Source organism: Erinaceus europaeus, chromosome 11, assembly GCF_950295315.1.
Source record: "Erinaceus europaeus chromosome 11, mEriEur2.1, whole genome shotgun sequence".
Classification (NCBI taxonomy): Eukaryota; Metazoa; Chordata; class Mammalia; order Eulipotyphla; family Erinaceidae; genus Erinaceus; species Erinaceus europaeus.
In genome coordinates this window covers 83,676,090-83,692,173 of record NC_080172.1, presented here as the reverse complement: position 1 = coordinate 83,692,173, position 16,084 = coordinate 83,676,090, and the positions used below count along the sequence as shown (strand labels likewise).

Here is a 16,084-nt window from a genome sequence, read left to right as displayed (position 1 = left end):
CCTGTGAAGTGACTCCCCAGCAGGTGGGGAAGGAACCTGGATCCTTAAGCTGGTTCCTGCTCTTCAGGCCATGTGCACTTAACCTGCTGCTACCACCCGGCCCCAATCAGCCATTTCTTAAACTAGAAGAGAGTAATTTTATTTTGTTTTTCCTTTTGTTGCCTCCCCATTTCATCCTTGTTGTGGTTATTATTTTTGTTATAATTGCATAAGACAGAGAGAAATCGAGAGAGAAAGGGAAGACAGAGATGGGGAGAGAAAGACACCTACAGACCTGCTTCACCGCTTGTGAAGAAACCCCCCATAGGTGGGGAGCTGGCAGCTGGAACTGGGATCCTTACACAGTTTCTTGCACTTTGCTCCTTGTGCGCTTAACCCGCTGCGCTACTGCTCGATCCCTGAAGAGAGTAATTTTTAAACACATATGCTCTTGTGAAAACAAATATTAACTTTCATGCCATAGATGATTTTTTTAAAGGGTTATTGCTGGGGCTTAGTGCCTGCACTACGAATCCACTGCTCCTGGAGGTCATTTATTCCCTTTTGTTGCCCTTGTTGTTTATTGTTGTTGTTGTTATTATTGTTGTTATTACTGTCATTGTTGTTGGATAAGACAGAAATCGAGAGAGGAAGGGAAGACAGAGAAGGGAGAGAAAGATAGACACCTGCAGACCTGCTTGATCTGTTTCACCGCTTGTGAAGCGACGCCCTGCCCCCCCAGGTGGGGAGCCAGGGCCTCTAACCCAGATCCTTACGCCAGCCCTTGAGCTTTGCACCTTGTGAGCTTAACCCGCTGCACTACCAATAGGCCGATTTTTTTTTTTTTTTTCTTACCAGAGCTCTGCTTAACTGACATACAGTGGTGCAAGAAGTTGAGCCTGGGACTTGGGAGCCTCAGACATGAGTCTCTTAGAACCATTATACTATCTCCCTGCCCTCTTAACAGTCTGAAATCCTTAAAGAAGGTCATTTAAGTCAGTTGGTAGTTCTCAGCATTGCCTCGTAATCCAGTTTATAGCAAGAGTATGGAGAGCTGAAGAGACAACATAATGGTTCTGTCAAAGACCTTCATTTCTGAAGCTCTGAGGTCCCAGATTCAGTCTCCAACACCACCATAAGCCAGTGCTCAGCAGTGCTTTGGTGTATTTCGCTATACCTTTCTTTTCCTATCTCCCTCCTTCATTAAAATAAAGTAAATAAAACATTACAAAAAAAGAATGTGAAAGTTAATCACACAAGAATGTAGATGACAAAAACAAAACAAAACAACCCTACATCAGTAGATCTGATTCAGTCATGTGAGATGACTTAAGCTTCTAGCCCCATGGAAACAGAGGTATATGGTAATGGTCATCATCAAGCATTTTCTTCCTTCCTTCTTTTCTTCCTTCCATCCTTTCTTTCTTTCTTTTCCTTTTCCTTTTCCTTTTTTTTTTTTTTTTTTTTTTTTTAATATATATTACCAGAACACTGCTCAGCTCTTGTTTATGGTGGTACTGGGGATTGAGCCTGGGACTCTGGAGCCTCAGGCATGAGAGTCTGTTTGCATAACCATTATGCTATCTACCCCTGCCCACTTCTAACTTTCTTACTTCCTTACTTTATTTTAATAAGATAGATAACAGAAATCAGAGTACTGCTCAGCTCTGGTTTATATTGGTGACAGGGAGTGAACCTGGGACCTCAGAGCCCAGGTTCAAGCTTGAACGTCTTTTGAGTTCTCATTCTGCTATCTCCCCAGCCAAAGCATACTCTTATTCAGGGATGATTTTGCTTTTTTATTTCATTCTGTATTTTAACATACTTTATAATTCTATGCTACTTTATAATATCTGAAAGCATAATCTTTTATCCTTAAGTGCCCTGATGTAGGCCATTTGATTGCTTTCATTTCATACAATGCACTTGAACAGTGTTTAGCACCTGGTGATGAGCCTATAAATGTATTATCATTAATCATTTTTTTCTTCAATGCAAGTAAACCTACCATATATGCATTAATGTATATATGAATTCCCCTTCCTCCTACTTTCCTATTCCCACATTTTGAATTATTTTTCATTTTAGGTTATAACCCATCAATTGAATTATTATGGTTACTCTCTGAAATATATATATATATATATTTTAAACCAGAGCACTGCTCAGCTCTGGCTTGTAGTGTGGGGGCATTAAACCAGGGACTTGATGGAGCCTAAGGTATTAGAGTCTGTTTACATAACCATTGTACTATTTACCTCCGCCCTCTAAAGTATATTTTTGTTTTTTAAACTTTTAAATTTTTTTAAATTTCTTTATTGGAGAATTAATGTTTTTTTTATATTCAACAGTAATTACAATAGTTTGTACATGTATAACATTTCCCAGTTTTCCATATAACAATGCAACCCCCACTAGGTCCTCTGTCATCCTTCTTGGACCTGTATTCTCGCCCCCCACCACCCCCACCAGAGTCTTTTACTTTGGTACAATACTCCAATTCCAGTTCAGGTTCTACTTGTGTTTTCTCTTCTGATCTTGTTTTTCAAGTTCTGCCTGAGAGTGAGATCATCCCATATTCATCCTTCTGTTTCTGACTTACTTCACTTAACATGAATTTTTCAGGGTCCATACAAGATCGGCTGAAAACGGTGAAGTCACCATTTTTAATGGCTGAGTAGTATTCCATTGTGTATATATACCACAACTTGCTCAGCCACTCATCTGTTGTTGGACACCTGGGTTGCTTCCAGGTTTTGACTATTACAAATTGTGCTGCCAAGAACATATGTGTACTCACATCTTTTTGGATGGGTGTGTTGAGTTCCTTAGGATATATCCCCAGGAGAGGAATTGCAGGATCATAGGGTAGGTCCATTTCTAGCTTTCTGAGAGTTCCCCAGACTGTTGTCCACAGAGGTTGGACCAATTGACATTCCCACCAGCAGTGCAGAAGGGTTCTTTTGACCCCACACCCTCTCCAGCATTTGCTACTGTTACCTTTTCTGATGTATGACATTCTCACAGGAGTGAGTGGTATCTCATTGTTGTCTTGATTTGCATTTCTCTGACAATCAGAGACTTGGAGCATTTTTTCATGTGTTTCTCGGCCTTTTGGATCTCTTCTGTGGTGAATATTCTGTCCATGTCCTCCCCCCATTTTTGGATGGAGTTATTTATTGTCTTATTGTTGAGTTTGGCAAGCTCTTTATATATGTTGGTTATTAAACTCTTTTTTTATTATTATTATTTTTTATTTAAGAAAGGATTAATTAACAAAACCATAGGGTAGGAGGGGTACAACTCCACACAATTCCCACCACGCAATCTCCATATCCCACCCCCTCCCCCGATAGCTTTCCCACTCTCTATCCCTCTGGGAGCATGGACCCAGGGTCATTGTGGGTTGCAGAAGGTAGAAGGTCTGACTTCTGTAATTGCTTCCCCGCTGCACATGGGCGTTGACTGGTCGGTCCATACTCCCAGCCTGTCTCTCTCTCTCTCCCTAGTAGGGTGGGTCTCTGGGGAAGCTGAGCTCCAGGACACATTGGTGGGGTCTTCAATCCAGGGAAGTCTGGCCGGCATCCTGATGACACCTGGAACCTGGTGATGCAAACTCTAGTGTACTTCTGCTTTCTTACTTTGGTGCCATACTCCAAACTCAGTCAATTTCTGCTTTGCGTTTCTACTTCTTTTTTTTTTTTTTTTTACATGCATAACATTCCCCAGATTCCCATTTAACAATACAACCCCCACTATTTCATTCATTATTTTTCATGGATCTGTATTTTCACCCCAGAGTCTTTTACTTTGGTGTAATACTCCAATTCCATTTCAGGCTCGACTTGTGTTTTCTTTTCTAATCTTGTTTTTCAACTTCGGCCTGAGAGTGAGATCATCCCATATTCATCTTTCTGTTTCTGACTTATTTCACTCAACATGATTTTTTCAAGGTCCATCCAAGATCGGCTGAAAACGGTGAAGTCACCATTTTTTACAGCTGAGTAGTATTCCATTGTGTATATATACCACAACTTGCTCAGCCACTCATCTGTTGTTGGACACCTGGGTTGCTTCCAGGTTTTGGCTATTACAAATTGTGCTGCCAAGAACATATGTGTACACAGATCTTTTTGGATGGATGTGTTGAGTTCCTTAGGATATATCCCCAGGAGGGGAATTGCAGGGTCATAGGGTAGGTCCATTTCTAGCCTTCTGAGAGTTCTCCAGACTGTTCTCCACAGAGGTTGGACCAATTGACATTCCCACCAGCAGTGCAGGAGGGTTCCTTTGACCCCACACCCTCTCCAGCATTTGCTGCTGTTACCTTTTCTGATGTGTGACATTCTCACAGGAGTGAAATGATATCTCATTGTTGTCTTGATTTGCATTTCTCTGACAATCAGAGACTTGGAGCATTTTTTCATGTGTTTCTCGGCCTTTTGGATCTCTTCTGTGGTGAATATTCTGTCCAAGTCCTCCCCCCATTTTTGGATGGGGTTATTTGTTGTCTTGTTGTTGAGTCTGGCAAGCTCTTTATATATGTTGGTTATTAAACTCTTATCTGATGTATGGCATGTAAAGATCTTCTCCCATTCTGTGAGGGGTCTTTTGATTTGGGTAGTGGTTTCTTTTGCTGTGAAGAAGCTTTTTAATTTGATGTAGTCCCATAGGTTTTTACTTGCCTTAGTCTTCCTTGTAATTGGATTCGTTTCATTGAAAATGTCTTTAAAATTTATGCGGAAAAAAGTTCTGCCAATATTTTCCTCTAAGTATCTGATAGTTTCTGGTCTAACATCCAAGTCCTTGATCCACTTGGAATTTACTTTTGTATTTGGTGAAATACAGTGATTCAGTTTCATTCTTCTGCATGTTTCAACCCATTGTTTCCAACACCATTTGTTGAAGAGACTCTGCTTCCCCCATATAATAGTCTGGGCCCCTTTGTCAAGATTAGATGTCCATACGTGTGGGGCCTCATTTCTGGGCTCTCAGTTCTATTCCACTGGTCAGTGTGTCTGTTCATGTTCCAGTACCAAGCAGTTTTGATGACAATGGCTCTATAATACAGTTTGAGATCTGGCAGTGTGATGCCTCCGGTTCTGTTCTTTTTTCTCAAGATTGTTTTGGCAATTCTAGGTCTTTTCTGGTTCCAGATAAACATTTGTAGCATTTGTTCTATTCTCCTAAAAAATGTGCTTGGGATCTTGATGGGGATAGCATTAAATTTGTAGATGGCTCTGGGTAATATATTCATTTTGATGATGTTAATTCTTCCAACCCATGAACATGGAATATCTTTCCACTTCTTTGTGTCTTTTTCAATTTCTTTGAGTAGTGACTCATAATTTTCAGTATACAAGTCTTTCACTTCTTTGGTTAGGTTTATTCCTAGATATTTTATTGTTTTTGTTGCTATAGAAAAAGGAACTGATTTCTGGATTTCAATTTCTTCTAACTTAGTGTTTGCATAGAGGAATGCCACTGACTTTTGAATGTTAATTTTATAGCCTGACACCTTACTGTATTGCCTGATGATTTCCAAAAGCTTCTTGCTGGATTCCTTAGGTTTTTCCATGTATACTATCATGTCATCTGCAAATAAGGAGAGTTTGACTTCTTCTCTTCCAATCTGTATGCCTTTAATTCCTTGCTCCTGCCTGATTGCTATGGCAAGAACTTCCAACACTATGTTGAATAGTAATGGTGATAGTGGGCAGCCCTGTCTAGTACCTGATCTGAGGGGAAATGCTTCCAGTTTTTCACCATTGAGTATGATGTTGGCTGTAGGTTTGCTATATATAGACTCCACTATCTTCAGGAATTTTCCATCTATTCCTATTTTCTGTAGTGTTTTGATCATAAAGGGATGTTGTATTTTGTCAAAGGCTTTCTCTGCATCTATTGATATGACCATGTGGTTTTTGGTCTTGCTTTTGTTGATGTGGTGGATCACATTGATTGATTTACGTATATTAAACCAACCTTGCATGCCTGGGATAAACCCCACTTGGTCATGATGAACAATTTTTTTGATATACTGCTGTATCCGGTTGGCTAGAATTTTGTTCAATATTTTCGTATCTGTGTTCATCAGAGATATTGGTCTGTAGTTTTCTTTTTTGGTTGTGTCCCTGTCTGCTTTTGGTATCAGGGTGATGTTGGCTTCATAGAAGCTGGCAGGGAGTATTCCAGTGTCTTCAATCTTCTGGAAGACTTTTAAAAGTAGAGGTATTAGTTCTTCTTTGAAAGTTTTGTAGAATTCATTTGTAAAACCATCTGGTCCAGGACTTTTATTTTTGGGAAGATTTTTGATAACTGTTTCAATTTCATTAGTTGTGATGGGCCTGTTCATGTTATCCACTTCCTCTTTACTTAGTTTTGGAAGTTGGTAGGTATCTAGGAAATCATTCATTTCTTCCAGGTTCTCTAGCTTGGTGGCATATAGTTGTTCATAGAAGCCTCGCATGATATGTTGAATTTCTGCAGTGTCTGTTGTGATTTCTCCTTTTTCATTTACTATCCGATTTATTTGGGTCTTCTCCCTTTTTTGTTTTGTGAGTCTGGCTAAAGGTTTGTCGATTTTGTTTACTCTTTCGAAGAACCAACATTTACTTTCATTGATCTTTTGTATGGTTTTCCTATTCTCAATGTTATTGATTTCTGCCCTAACTTTAGTAATTTCTGTCCTTCTGGTTGCTTTAGGATTCCTTTGTTGTTCTTCTTCTAGGTCTTTAAGATGTGCAGTCAGGCTGTTTATTTGTGCCTTTTCTTGTTTCCTAATGTGTGCTTGTATAGCTATGAACTTCCCTCTTAGTACTGCTTTAGCTGTGTCCCAAATATTTTGATAGCTTGTGTCTTCATTTTCATTGAACTCTTGAAACATTTTGATTTCTTCCTTGATTTCCTCTTTGACCCAGAAGTTGTTAAGAAGTGTACTGTTGAGCTTCCACATTTTGGCACTTTTACTAATCTTTTGTTGATTGTTAAGTGTTAGTTTAATTCCACTGTGGTCTGAGAAGATGCTTGGGATGATTTCAGTGCTCTTGAATAGGCTGATGCTGTCTTTGTGGCCTAACAAATGGTCTATCCTTGAGAATGATCCATGTGGATTTGAGTAAAATGTGTATTCCAGTTTTTTGGGATGAATGACTCTGAAAATGTCCAATAGTTCTAGTTTATCTATCTCTTCATTTAGCTCCCTTATGTCTTTACTGATTTTCTTCCTGGATGATCTGTCAAGTTGAGATAGTGGGGTGTTGAAGTCCCCTACTATCATTGTGTTACTGTTAATATATTGCTGTAGCTCTTTCAGTAGAAGTTTGATGTATTTAGATGGCTTCTCATTGGGTACATAGATATTAATAATTGTTAAGTCCTCTTGATTGACTGATCCTCTGAGCATTAAGTAGTGTCCATTCCTATCTTTTTTAATCTTATCTATTTTAAAGTCTATCATGTCAGATATGAGAATAGCTGTTCCTGCCCTTTTTTGTGGGCCATTGGCTTGAATGATAGTTTTCCATCCTTTCACTTTAAGTCTGTGTTTGTCTTGTTGCATTAGGTGAGTTTCCTGTAGACAACATATTGTTGGGTTGTGTTTTCTGATCCATCTTCCTACTCTGTGTCTTTTAATAGGTGAATTCAGGCCATTGACATTTATTGATATCAAAGATTGAAGATATTTTAACGCCATTCTTGTAGAGTTTTAGAGTGTTTTAATATATGTCCTATTTGTGGTGGTCTGGTTGTTTATAGGAGACCTTTCATAACTTCTTTCAGGGCAGGCTTGGTGATGGTTGCTTCCTTCAACTGTTGCTTGTCTGAGAAGGTTTTGATGCTTCCATCTAGTCTGAATGACAATCTAGCAGGATATAGTATTCTTGGCTGAAAGCCTTTCTCATTGAGCGCTCGAAAGATATCTTGCCATTCTCTTCTGGCCTGTAGTGTTTGTATGGAGAAGTCTGCTGCTAATCTTATGGGTTTTCCTTTGTAGGTGACTCTTTGTTTTTCTCTTGCAGCCTTGAGGATCCTTTCTTTATCCTTATTCCTTTCCATTCTAAGTATGACATGTCTTGGTGTCTTTAGGTCTGGGTTAATTCTGTTTGGGACCCTCTGGGCTTCTTGAATCTTTATGTCTTTGGTGTTGTCTAGACTAGAGAAATTTTCAGCTATTATGGCCTGGAGAATGCTTTCTTCCTCTCCTTCTCTTTCTTCCTCTGGTAAGCCAATAATGCGTATATTGTTTCTTTTGAAGTCATCCCATAGGACTCTTTTGTTGTTTTCAGCATCTCTTAATCTCTTTTTGAGATCTTTTACTTCTTTTTTAATTGCCTCTAATTCATCCTCAGTCTTGCTAATTCTGTCTTCAGCCTCATAGATTCTATTCTCTCTGCCCTCTACTGCTTCCTGGAGTTCATCTATTTTCTTGCACTACTCTGATACTGTTTTAGCTTGTTCAGCTAGTTGCCTTCTTAGCTCAGCGATTTCAGCTTTCAGCTCTCTAATAACCATGAGATTATTAAAATTTTCTTCCATATTCTCATTTGTTGTTCCTGTATTTCTGATTACAATTTTTTCAAATTCTTTACTCACTCCTGTTATTATTTCCTTAGCTAATGTTTGGATATTGAACTCGTTGTTTTGTGCTTCACCCTCTGGAGGACTTTTAGCTGGACTCTTATCCTGGTTCGAGTCTCCAATATTTTTTCTTGTTGTTTTAACCATTTTATATAAGTTAACAGTTTTTTCAATCCCTGAGTTGGAGTTCAGTGGTGTAAAAGCCTTTTTTTTTTCCCCTGTAGGCTATGGGAGCCTGAGGGCTTTAAAACTATCAATAGGCTTCTTAGCTTAATCACTGACTCCTGACCAAGAGATAAAGCAGGGTGTGGCAGAGATAATCCAGTGGTTATGCAAAGAGACTTTCACAGCCCCTCAGCTATGCCACCGAGGTATAGGTCTTCTGAGTTTCCCAGTTAGATCTCTGTACCCTGGTGTCCCTCCCTGTTGCTGCTCCAGATTCTGAGGGTAGTAGCAATGGAGACTCAGAGTTGCACTTGGTGAGTCTCTGGGGAGTCCTTTCCTCCCTTCAGCTGTCCCCTTGTTGGTGGAGCAGACTGGAGGTGGTGTCTCCACTGACAAACTGTCGAACTGTTAGCAGTCACTTAATCTCTCCTTAGGCCCCTCTCTCCTCTCTGTCACCAGCCACGCGTGTTTGTACTCACGGGTGATTTACTGGGTTTCCGTGGTCATTCCAGTCCTGTCTTGTTTCGGTCCGGGTGGTCTCCTTTAGTATTCATGATGTCTGGACACCAAGCACAAGAGCTCACAGATTCTCGGTTATTAAACTCTTGTCTGATGTATGGCATGTAAAAATCTTCTCCCATTCTGTGAGGGGTGTCTTGGTTTGGGTAGTGGTTTCTTTTGCTGTGAAGAAGCTTTTTAATTTGATGTAGTCACATAGGTTTATGCTTGCCTTAGTCTTCTTTGTAAATGGATTGGTTACATTGAAGATGTCTTTAAAATTTGTGCAGAAAAGAGTCCTGCCAATATTTTCCTCTAAGTATATGATAGTTTCTGGCCTAACATTCAAGTCCTTGGTCCACTTGGAATTTACTTTTTGTATTTGGTGAAATATAGTGGTTCATTTTCATTCTTCTGCATGTTTCAACCCATTTTTTTCCAACACCATTTGTTGAAGAGACTCTGCTTTCCCCATTGAATAGTCTGGGCACCTTTGTCAAAGATTAGATGTCCATAGGTGTGGGGCTTAACTTCTGGGCTCTCAATTCTATTCCACTGGTCAGTGCATCTGTTCATGTTCCAGTACTAAGCAGTTTTGATGACAGTGGCTCTGTAATACAATTGAGATCTGGGAGTGTGATACCTCCAGTTCTGTTCTTCTTTTTCTTTTTTTAAAATTTATTTATTTATTCCCTTTTGTTGTTTTATTGTTGTAGTTACTTTTGATGTCATTGTTGTTGGATAGCACATAAAAATGGAGAGAGGAGGGGAAGACAGGGGGAGAGAAAGACAGACACCTGCAGACCTGTTTCACCGCTTGTGAAGCGACTCCCCTTGCAGGTGGGGAGCCGGGGGCTCAAACCAGGATCCTTCTGCTGGTCCTTGTGCTTGTGCCATGTGCGCTTAACCCGCTGCACTACTGCCCAACTCCCCTCCGTTTATGTTCTTTCTTCTCAAGATTGTTTTGGCAATTCTGGGTCTTTTCTGGTTCCAGATAAACATTTGTAGCATTTGTTCGATTCTAAAAAATGTGGTTGGGATCTTGATGGGGATAACATTAAATTTGTAGATGGCTCTGGGTAGTATATTCATTTTGATGATGTTAATTCTTCCAACCCATGAACATGGAATATCTTTCCACTTCTTTGTGTCTTCAATTTCCTTGAGTAGTGACTCATAATTTTCACTATACAAGTCTTTCACTTCTTTGGTTAGGTTTATTCCTAGATATTTTATTGTTTTTGTTGCTATAGTAAAAGGAATTGATTTCTGGATTTCAACTTCTTCTAACTTAGTGTTTGCATAGAGGAATGCCACTGACTTTCGAATGTTAATTTTGTAGCCTGAAACCTTACTGTATTGCCTGATGATTTCCAAAAGCTTCTTGCTGGATTCCTTAGGTTTTTCTGTGTTTACTATCATGTCATCTGCAAATAGGTAGAGTTTGACTTCTTCTCTTCCAATCTGTATCCCCTGAATTTCTTGCTCCTGCCTGATTGCTATGGCAAGAACTTCCAACACTATGTTGAATAGTAATGGTGATAGTGGGCAGCCCTGTCTAGTACCTGATCTGAGTGGAAATGCTTCCAGTTTTTCCCCATTGAGTATGATGTTGGCTGTAGGTTTGCTATATATAGACTCCACTATCTTCAGGAATTTTCCATCTATTCCCATTTTTTGTAGTGTTTTGATCATAAAGGGATGTTGTATTTTGTCAAAGGCTTTCTCTGCCTCTATTTATGTGATCATGTGGTTTTTGGTCTTGCTTTTGTTGATGTGGTGGATCATGTTGATTGATTTACGTATATTAAACCAACCTTGCATGCCTGGGATAAACCCCACTTGGTCATGATGAACAATCTTTTTAATAGACTGCTGTATCCGGTTGACTAGAATTTTGTTCAATGTTGTAGCATCTATGTTCATCAGAGATATTGGTCTGTAGTTTTCTTTTTTGGTTGTGTCCCTGTCTGCTTTTGGTATCAGAGTGATGTTGGCTTCATGGAAGCTGGTAGGGAGTATTCCAGTGTCTTCAATCTTCTGGAAGACATTTAAAAGTAGAGGTATTAGTTCCTCTTTGAAGGTTTTGTAGAATTCATCTGTAAAACCATCTGGTCCAGGACTTTTGTTTTTGGGGAGATTTTTGATCATTGTTTCAATTTCTTTAGCTGTGATGGGCCTGTTCATGTTATCCACTTCCTGTTTACTTAGTTTTGGAAGTTCATAGGTATCTAGGACATCGTCCATTTCTTCCAGAAGTTAATAGAAGCCTAGCATGATATGTTGAATTTCTGTGGTGTAAAAAAATTTTTTGTATTATCTTTATGTATTTATTGGATAGAGACAGTCAGAAATTGAGAGGGAAGGGGGTGGTAGAAAGGGAGAGAGACACCTGCAATACTATTTCACCACTTGCAAAGCTTTCCCCCTGCAGGTGGGAAACAGGGGCTCAAACCTGGATTCTTGTACATTGTAGCATGTACGCTCAACTAGGTGTGCCACCACCTGGCCCATAAAACATGTTTTTGATACAAAAAGACCCCATAAGGGTTGGATATGGATGTTTTTCAAGTATTCTATGTCAAATTACATTTCAAAAAGACCATATCAACTTGTAAAGCTTCCAGTTTCATCACTGCAAATAGTGATTTTTTTTTCAGATTATCAACCATCTCTGTTAATAGACCAGCAGTATATCTAACAAACCAATGTTATAAAATAAACTTAAAAAATAAATATACCAGGCTGGCAAAATAACTTAGATAGTATACCTGCTTTGCCATGAGTACAACCTAAGTTTAAACCTAGCCCCACCACATTGGAGGAAACTAATTTTCTTTCTTCCTTTCTCGCTTTCTTTTTAAAAAATTTATTATCTTTATTTACTTATTGGATTGAGGTAAACAGAAATTGAGAAGGAAGGAGGTGATAGAGATACCTGCAGCACTGTTTTCATCACTCACAAAGCTTTCTCCCTGCAGATAGGGACTGGGGCTCCGACTGTGTCCTTGTACCTTGTAACATCTGCGCTCAACCAGGTACACCACCACCCAGCCCCAAAGCAACTTTTTTTTTTTTTGCCTCCAGAGTTATTGCTGGGGCTAGTGCCTGCACTACGAATCCATTGCTCCTGAGGCTATTTTTTCCATTTTTGTTGCCCTTGTTGTTATTAGTATTGTTATTGTCATTGTTGCTGGCTAGGACTAGAGAAACAGAGGAGGGGAAGACAAAGAAGGGGAGAGTAAAGGGGCTGGGCAATATCCCAGCCCGTTAAGCGCACACGGTGCCAAGCAAAGGACCAGCATAAGGATCCAGTTCAAGCCCTGGTTCCCCACCTGCAGGGGGTCGCTTCACAAGTGGTGAAGCAAGTCTGTAGGTGTCTTTCTGTCTTCCTCTCTGTCTTCCCCTCCTCTATTTTCCTCTGTCATATCCAACAACAACAACAGTAATAACAACAACAATAAACAACAAGGGCAACAAAAGGGAAAAAATGGTGTCTAGGAGCAGTGGATATGTAGTGCAGGCACCAAACCCTAGCAATAACCCTGGAGGCAAAAAATAAAAATAAAATAAAATAAAATAAAAAAGGAGAGAGAAAGACACCTGCAGACCTGCTTCACCGCTTGTGATGTAACCCTCCTGCAGGTGGGAAGCTGGGGGCTCGAACCAGAATCCTTACACCAGTCCTTGCCCTTTTCGCCATATGTGCTTACCCTGCTGCACTATCACCCGCTCCCCACCAAAGCAACTTTCTTTGGTGGTATTTTTGTCTTTCTCTGACTCTCTCTATCTGGGAAAAGAAATAAGCAAAAACAAAAAACAGTCATCCTTGAGAAGTGAAACCTAGTAATAACAAAATAATAGTACTAATAAAATATAAATGCCAAAAAAAAAACCCATGCCAAATCTTTAACATTCCAATTAGCCACCTTTATGAACTTCACTTTATTGATTCCACTGATAGACATTCTTGAATCTCCTCTTTTGAAATGATCTTTACAACAATTCTAGGTAGTAAGCCTGCTAATTAAGATAAATACATTACTGCTTCTAGACATATAGCTCTATCCAGTGTGTGTGTGTGTGTGTGTGTGTGTGATGTGTGGTGTGGTGTGGTGTGGTGTGGTGTGGTGTGGTGTGGTGTGGTGTGGTGTGGTGTGGTGTGGTGTGGTGTGGTATGTATGTATGTGTGTGTGAAGTTGTGGAATGAGGCACTTACCAAGAAAGAGTAAAACATGTCATTAAAAGCCTAGACTAGAAGTGGTGTTTAATATGATTTAAGCCTGTATTTGAAACCAAATTTTTTTCTTTTAAAGCATTATAATCTAGGTGATCATGATGATAAAACATCAATTTTTGTACATTTTCTCAAAGTAGAGATTAGAGGGGCTTGTTTAATCACATTTATAACAGCTTCAGAATATTAAATCCCATTGCCAGGTCATTAAATCTTCATCTTATACCAATGACATCTGGTCATTGTGAGTGAACTTGTGATAAACAGAGACATAATTTAAAACTAGTTTTTTTTTTCCTAGTTGTCTATTTACAGTCTTAACCAAGTAATGAATTCACTTTTCCTTACTTTAGTGTCAAGTAGTAAAGTTCTATTAAAGACGATATTAAAAACATTCATTATAACTGACATTTATTTTATTTTTTAAAAGCTTACTCTAAGTCAAATTAGTGATTATTTTTCATATTAGTTTTATTTATGTATGTGATTAAAAACAGGCTTCTCTAGTGGGCATTTGTTAATCTGTTTCTGACTGCCTCATGGGGTGAGAGCCCTTGATCTTCCTACTTGATATGCATTGACCATTGACAGGTTCTGCTTTTTTGTATGTAGTTTCTTAAAAATGCTAATGTTGCTTTCCCCAGTATGTTGCTTGAAATTTTCATGGGGGAGGGAATGATAATTAATGATGTATTTCTAAATTGATGTGTAACTACATTTCATAACATCTATCCATATTTATATTTACATATATTACTTCTCCATTTCAATCTAATTATAATCATTAGATTTATCTAAAAAAAAGTAACAGGCATGAAGTAGACATACACAGTACTAATCATATATACAGTAATCAGTCAGAAAACAGTTGTAAATAAAATTATTGCTTGGCAGCTATAAAATCTAACTACTAACTAGGATTATATTAGACAAAACTTCTAGTACATTAAAGACAAAGACTGACAGACTATGGACATGTACTATATTCTACCTTGTTATATTTCAAAACACAAAAATAAAACCCTTCAAAATAAAGCAGAAATCAAGGAGTAGATCTGGTTGTGCCATAATGTAGAATTCTAGAGCAGTAATCTTAAGAATTTAAAAAGGACCTACCCTAAAATGTTTCAGTATTGCTGTTCAAGAGTTAAGTTGTTGAACTTCTAGTCCACAGGTGTTTTTTACAGGTATTTACAGACTAGAGAACAAATAAAACTTATCCTTTTTCTCACTTCACTTGCAGGACTGCTTCAAGAGTGTGCAGGTCTAATTCTGCATTGTGATAGTCATTGTGTAGTTTTAACATTTTTCTCACTAAAACCCTAGAAAGTCTTTGATAGGCATCTAGCAGAATTTGAGGAAAAGCAGTGCCCTTCATCTTTTCACTGACGTGAACTAGTGAATGACTTATTGTAGCTTTACTGTTAAAGGTCAGTGCTGGTTACTTTAATCCAACTTGATCTTTTCTCACTACAGGGCTACAACACACAGTGATCTTATTCTGAGAGCAACGAAACTGGGAATTCCTTATCGGGTTATTCATAATGCTTCCATAATGAATGCTATAGGCTGCTGTGGCTTACAGGTAATTCTACAAAGGGACGTTATTTGTTTGTTTGTTTATAGTTAGAGGAGGAGAGAAAGCAAAGCACTGCTTCTCGTCTGTGGAGTTCTCTTTGTTGCTTTCATGTGGTTTTAGGAATTAAACCCAAAACCTTCTGCATGTAGGCAGGTACTCTTCTCCTTAGCCCCGTCCTTGGCCCAGAACGGATTTATCATGGTATTTTGGTACAAATAATAAGTATATTTTATACATAAAAAAGCATTAGTATTTCATAATGACTTAGTATGTACTAAATTTTTAGTACTAAAAATTGTCATGCCAAGTTTTCCTATATCATAGGTTTATCCATCATTAAATTATAACACTGAAATTTTACTAGAGAAAGAATTTAATCTTATATCCAACTTGCACATACAAAAATGCAAATGCAATCTAGTTCAGTTGGTTAAGTATCCCCAAAATTTGTCTACATGCTTCCAAAAAGGCACTTTCTTCACTGCAGAGGCTCCTGTCTTTTCTATTTATTTATTTATTTATGAGAAACATAGAAGGAGAGAGAAAGAGCCAGACATCACTCTGGTACATGTGCTATGGGGGATTGAATTGAGGAACTCATGCTTGAGAGTCCGATGCTTTGTTCACTGGACCAGCTCCTGTCTTTTCTCATAAAGTATTGCTTTCTTTGTTACCAGATACACTGTGATATAGCATTATTCCAACAATCTACAAAGCAGGTACAAACAAATGATATTAAACTATTGAACCAATTTTGCATTTACTAATGTATAAAGTTAGTTATTTTGAACCCCCAAACATTGGTTCTCAGGTATTAAAAAAAGTGCTCCATAACTGTTTTCCAGGACATTCTCCCAAGTTGCTTACATTCATTTTCCAGTTTAATAATTATGTTCTAATGTTCATACATATACGGTACATGACAACTGTTGTTTACTTATAGCCAAAGATATTTTTATGTACGTCTTTGATGAGATATATTTCTATCTCAGATATATTATAATAGGGAAAAAACAAATCTTAGAATATATAAAATAGGGCCCGGG

At 38.5% G+C, this 16,084-nt stretch overlaps 1 protein-coding gene across 1 annotated transcript in view; it reads left to right on the top strand.

The window, feature by feature from the left end:
* Positions 1 to 16,084, top strand: part of DPH5 (diphthamide biosynthesis 5) — a 51,911-nt gene that overhangs the window by 8,600 nt on the left and 27,227 nt on the right. Inside the window, exon 3 of the mRNA XM_007528594.3 lies at positions 14,936 to 15,044. Coding sequence (XP_007528656.1) covers positions 14,936 to 15,044 — 109 coding nt within the window. The remainder of the gene's footprint in view (positions 1 to 14,935; positions 15,045 to 16,084) is intronic.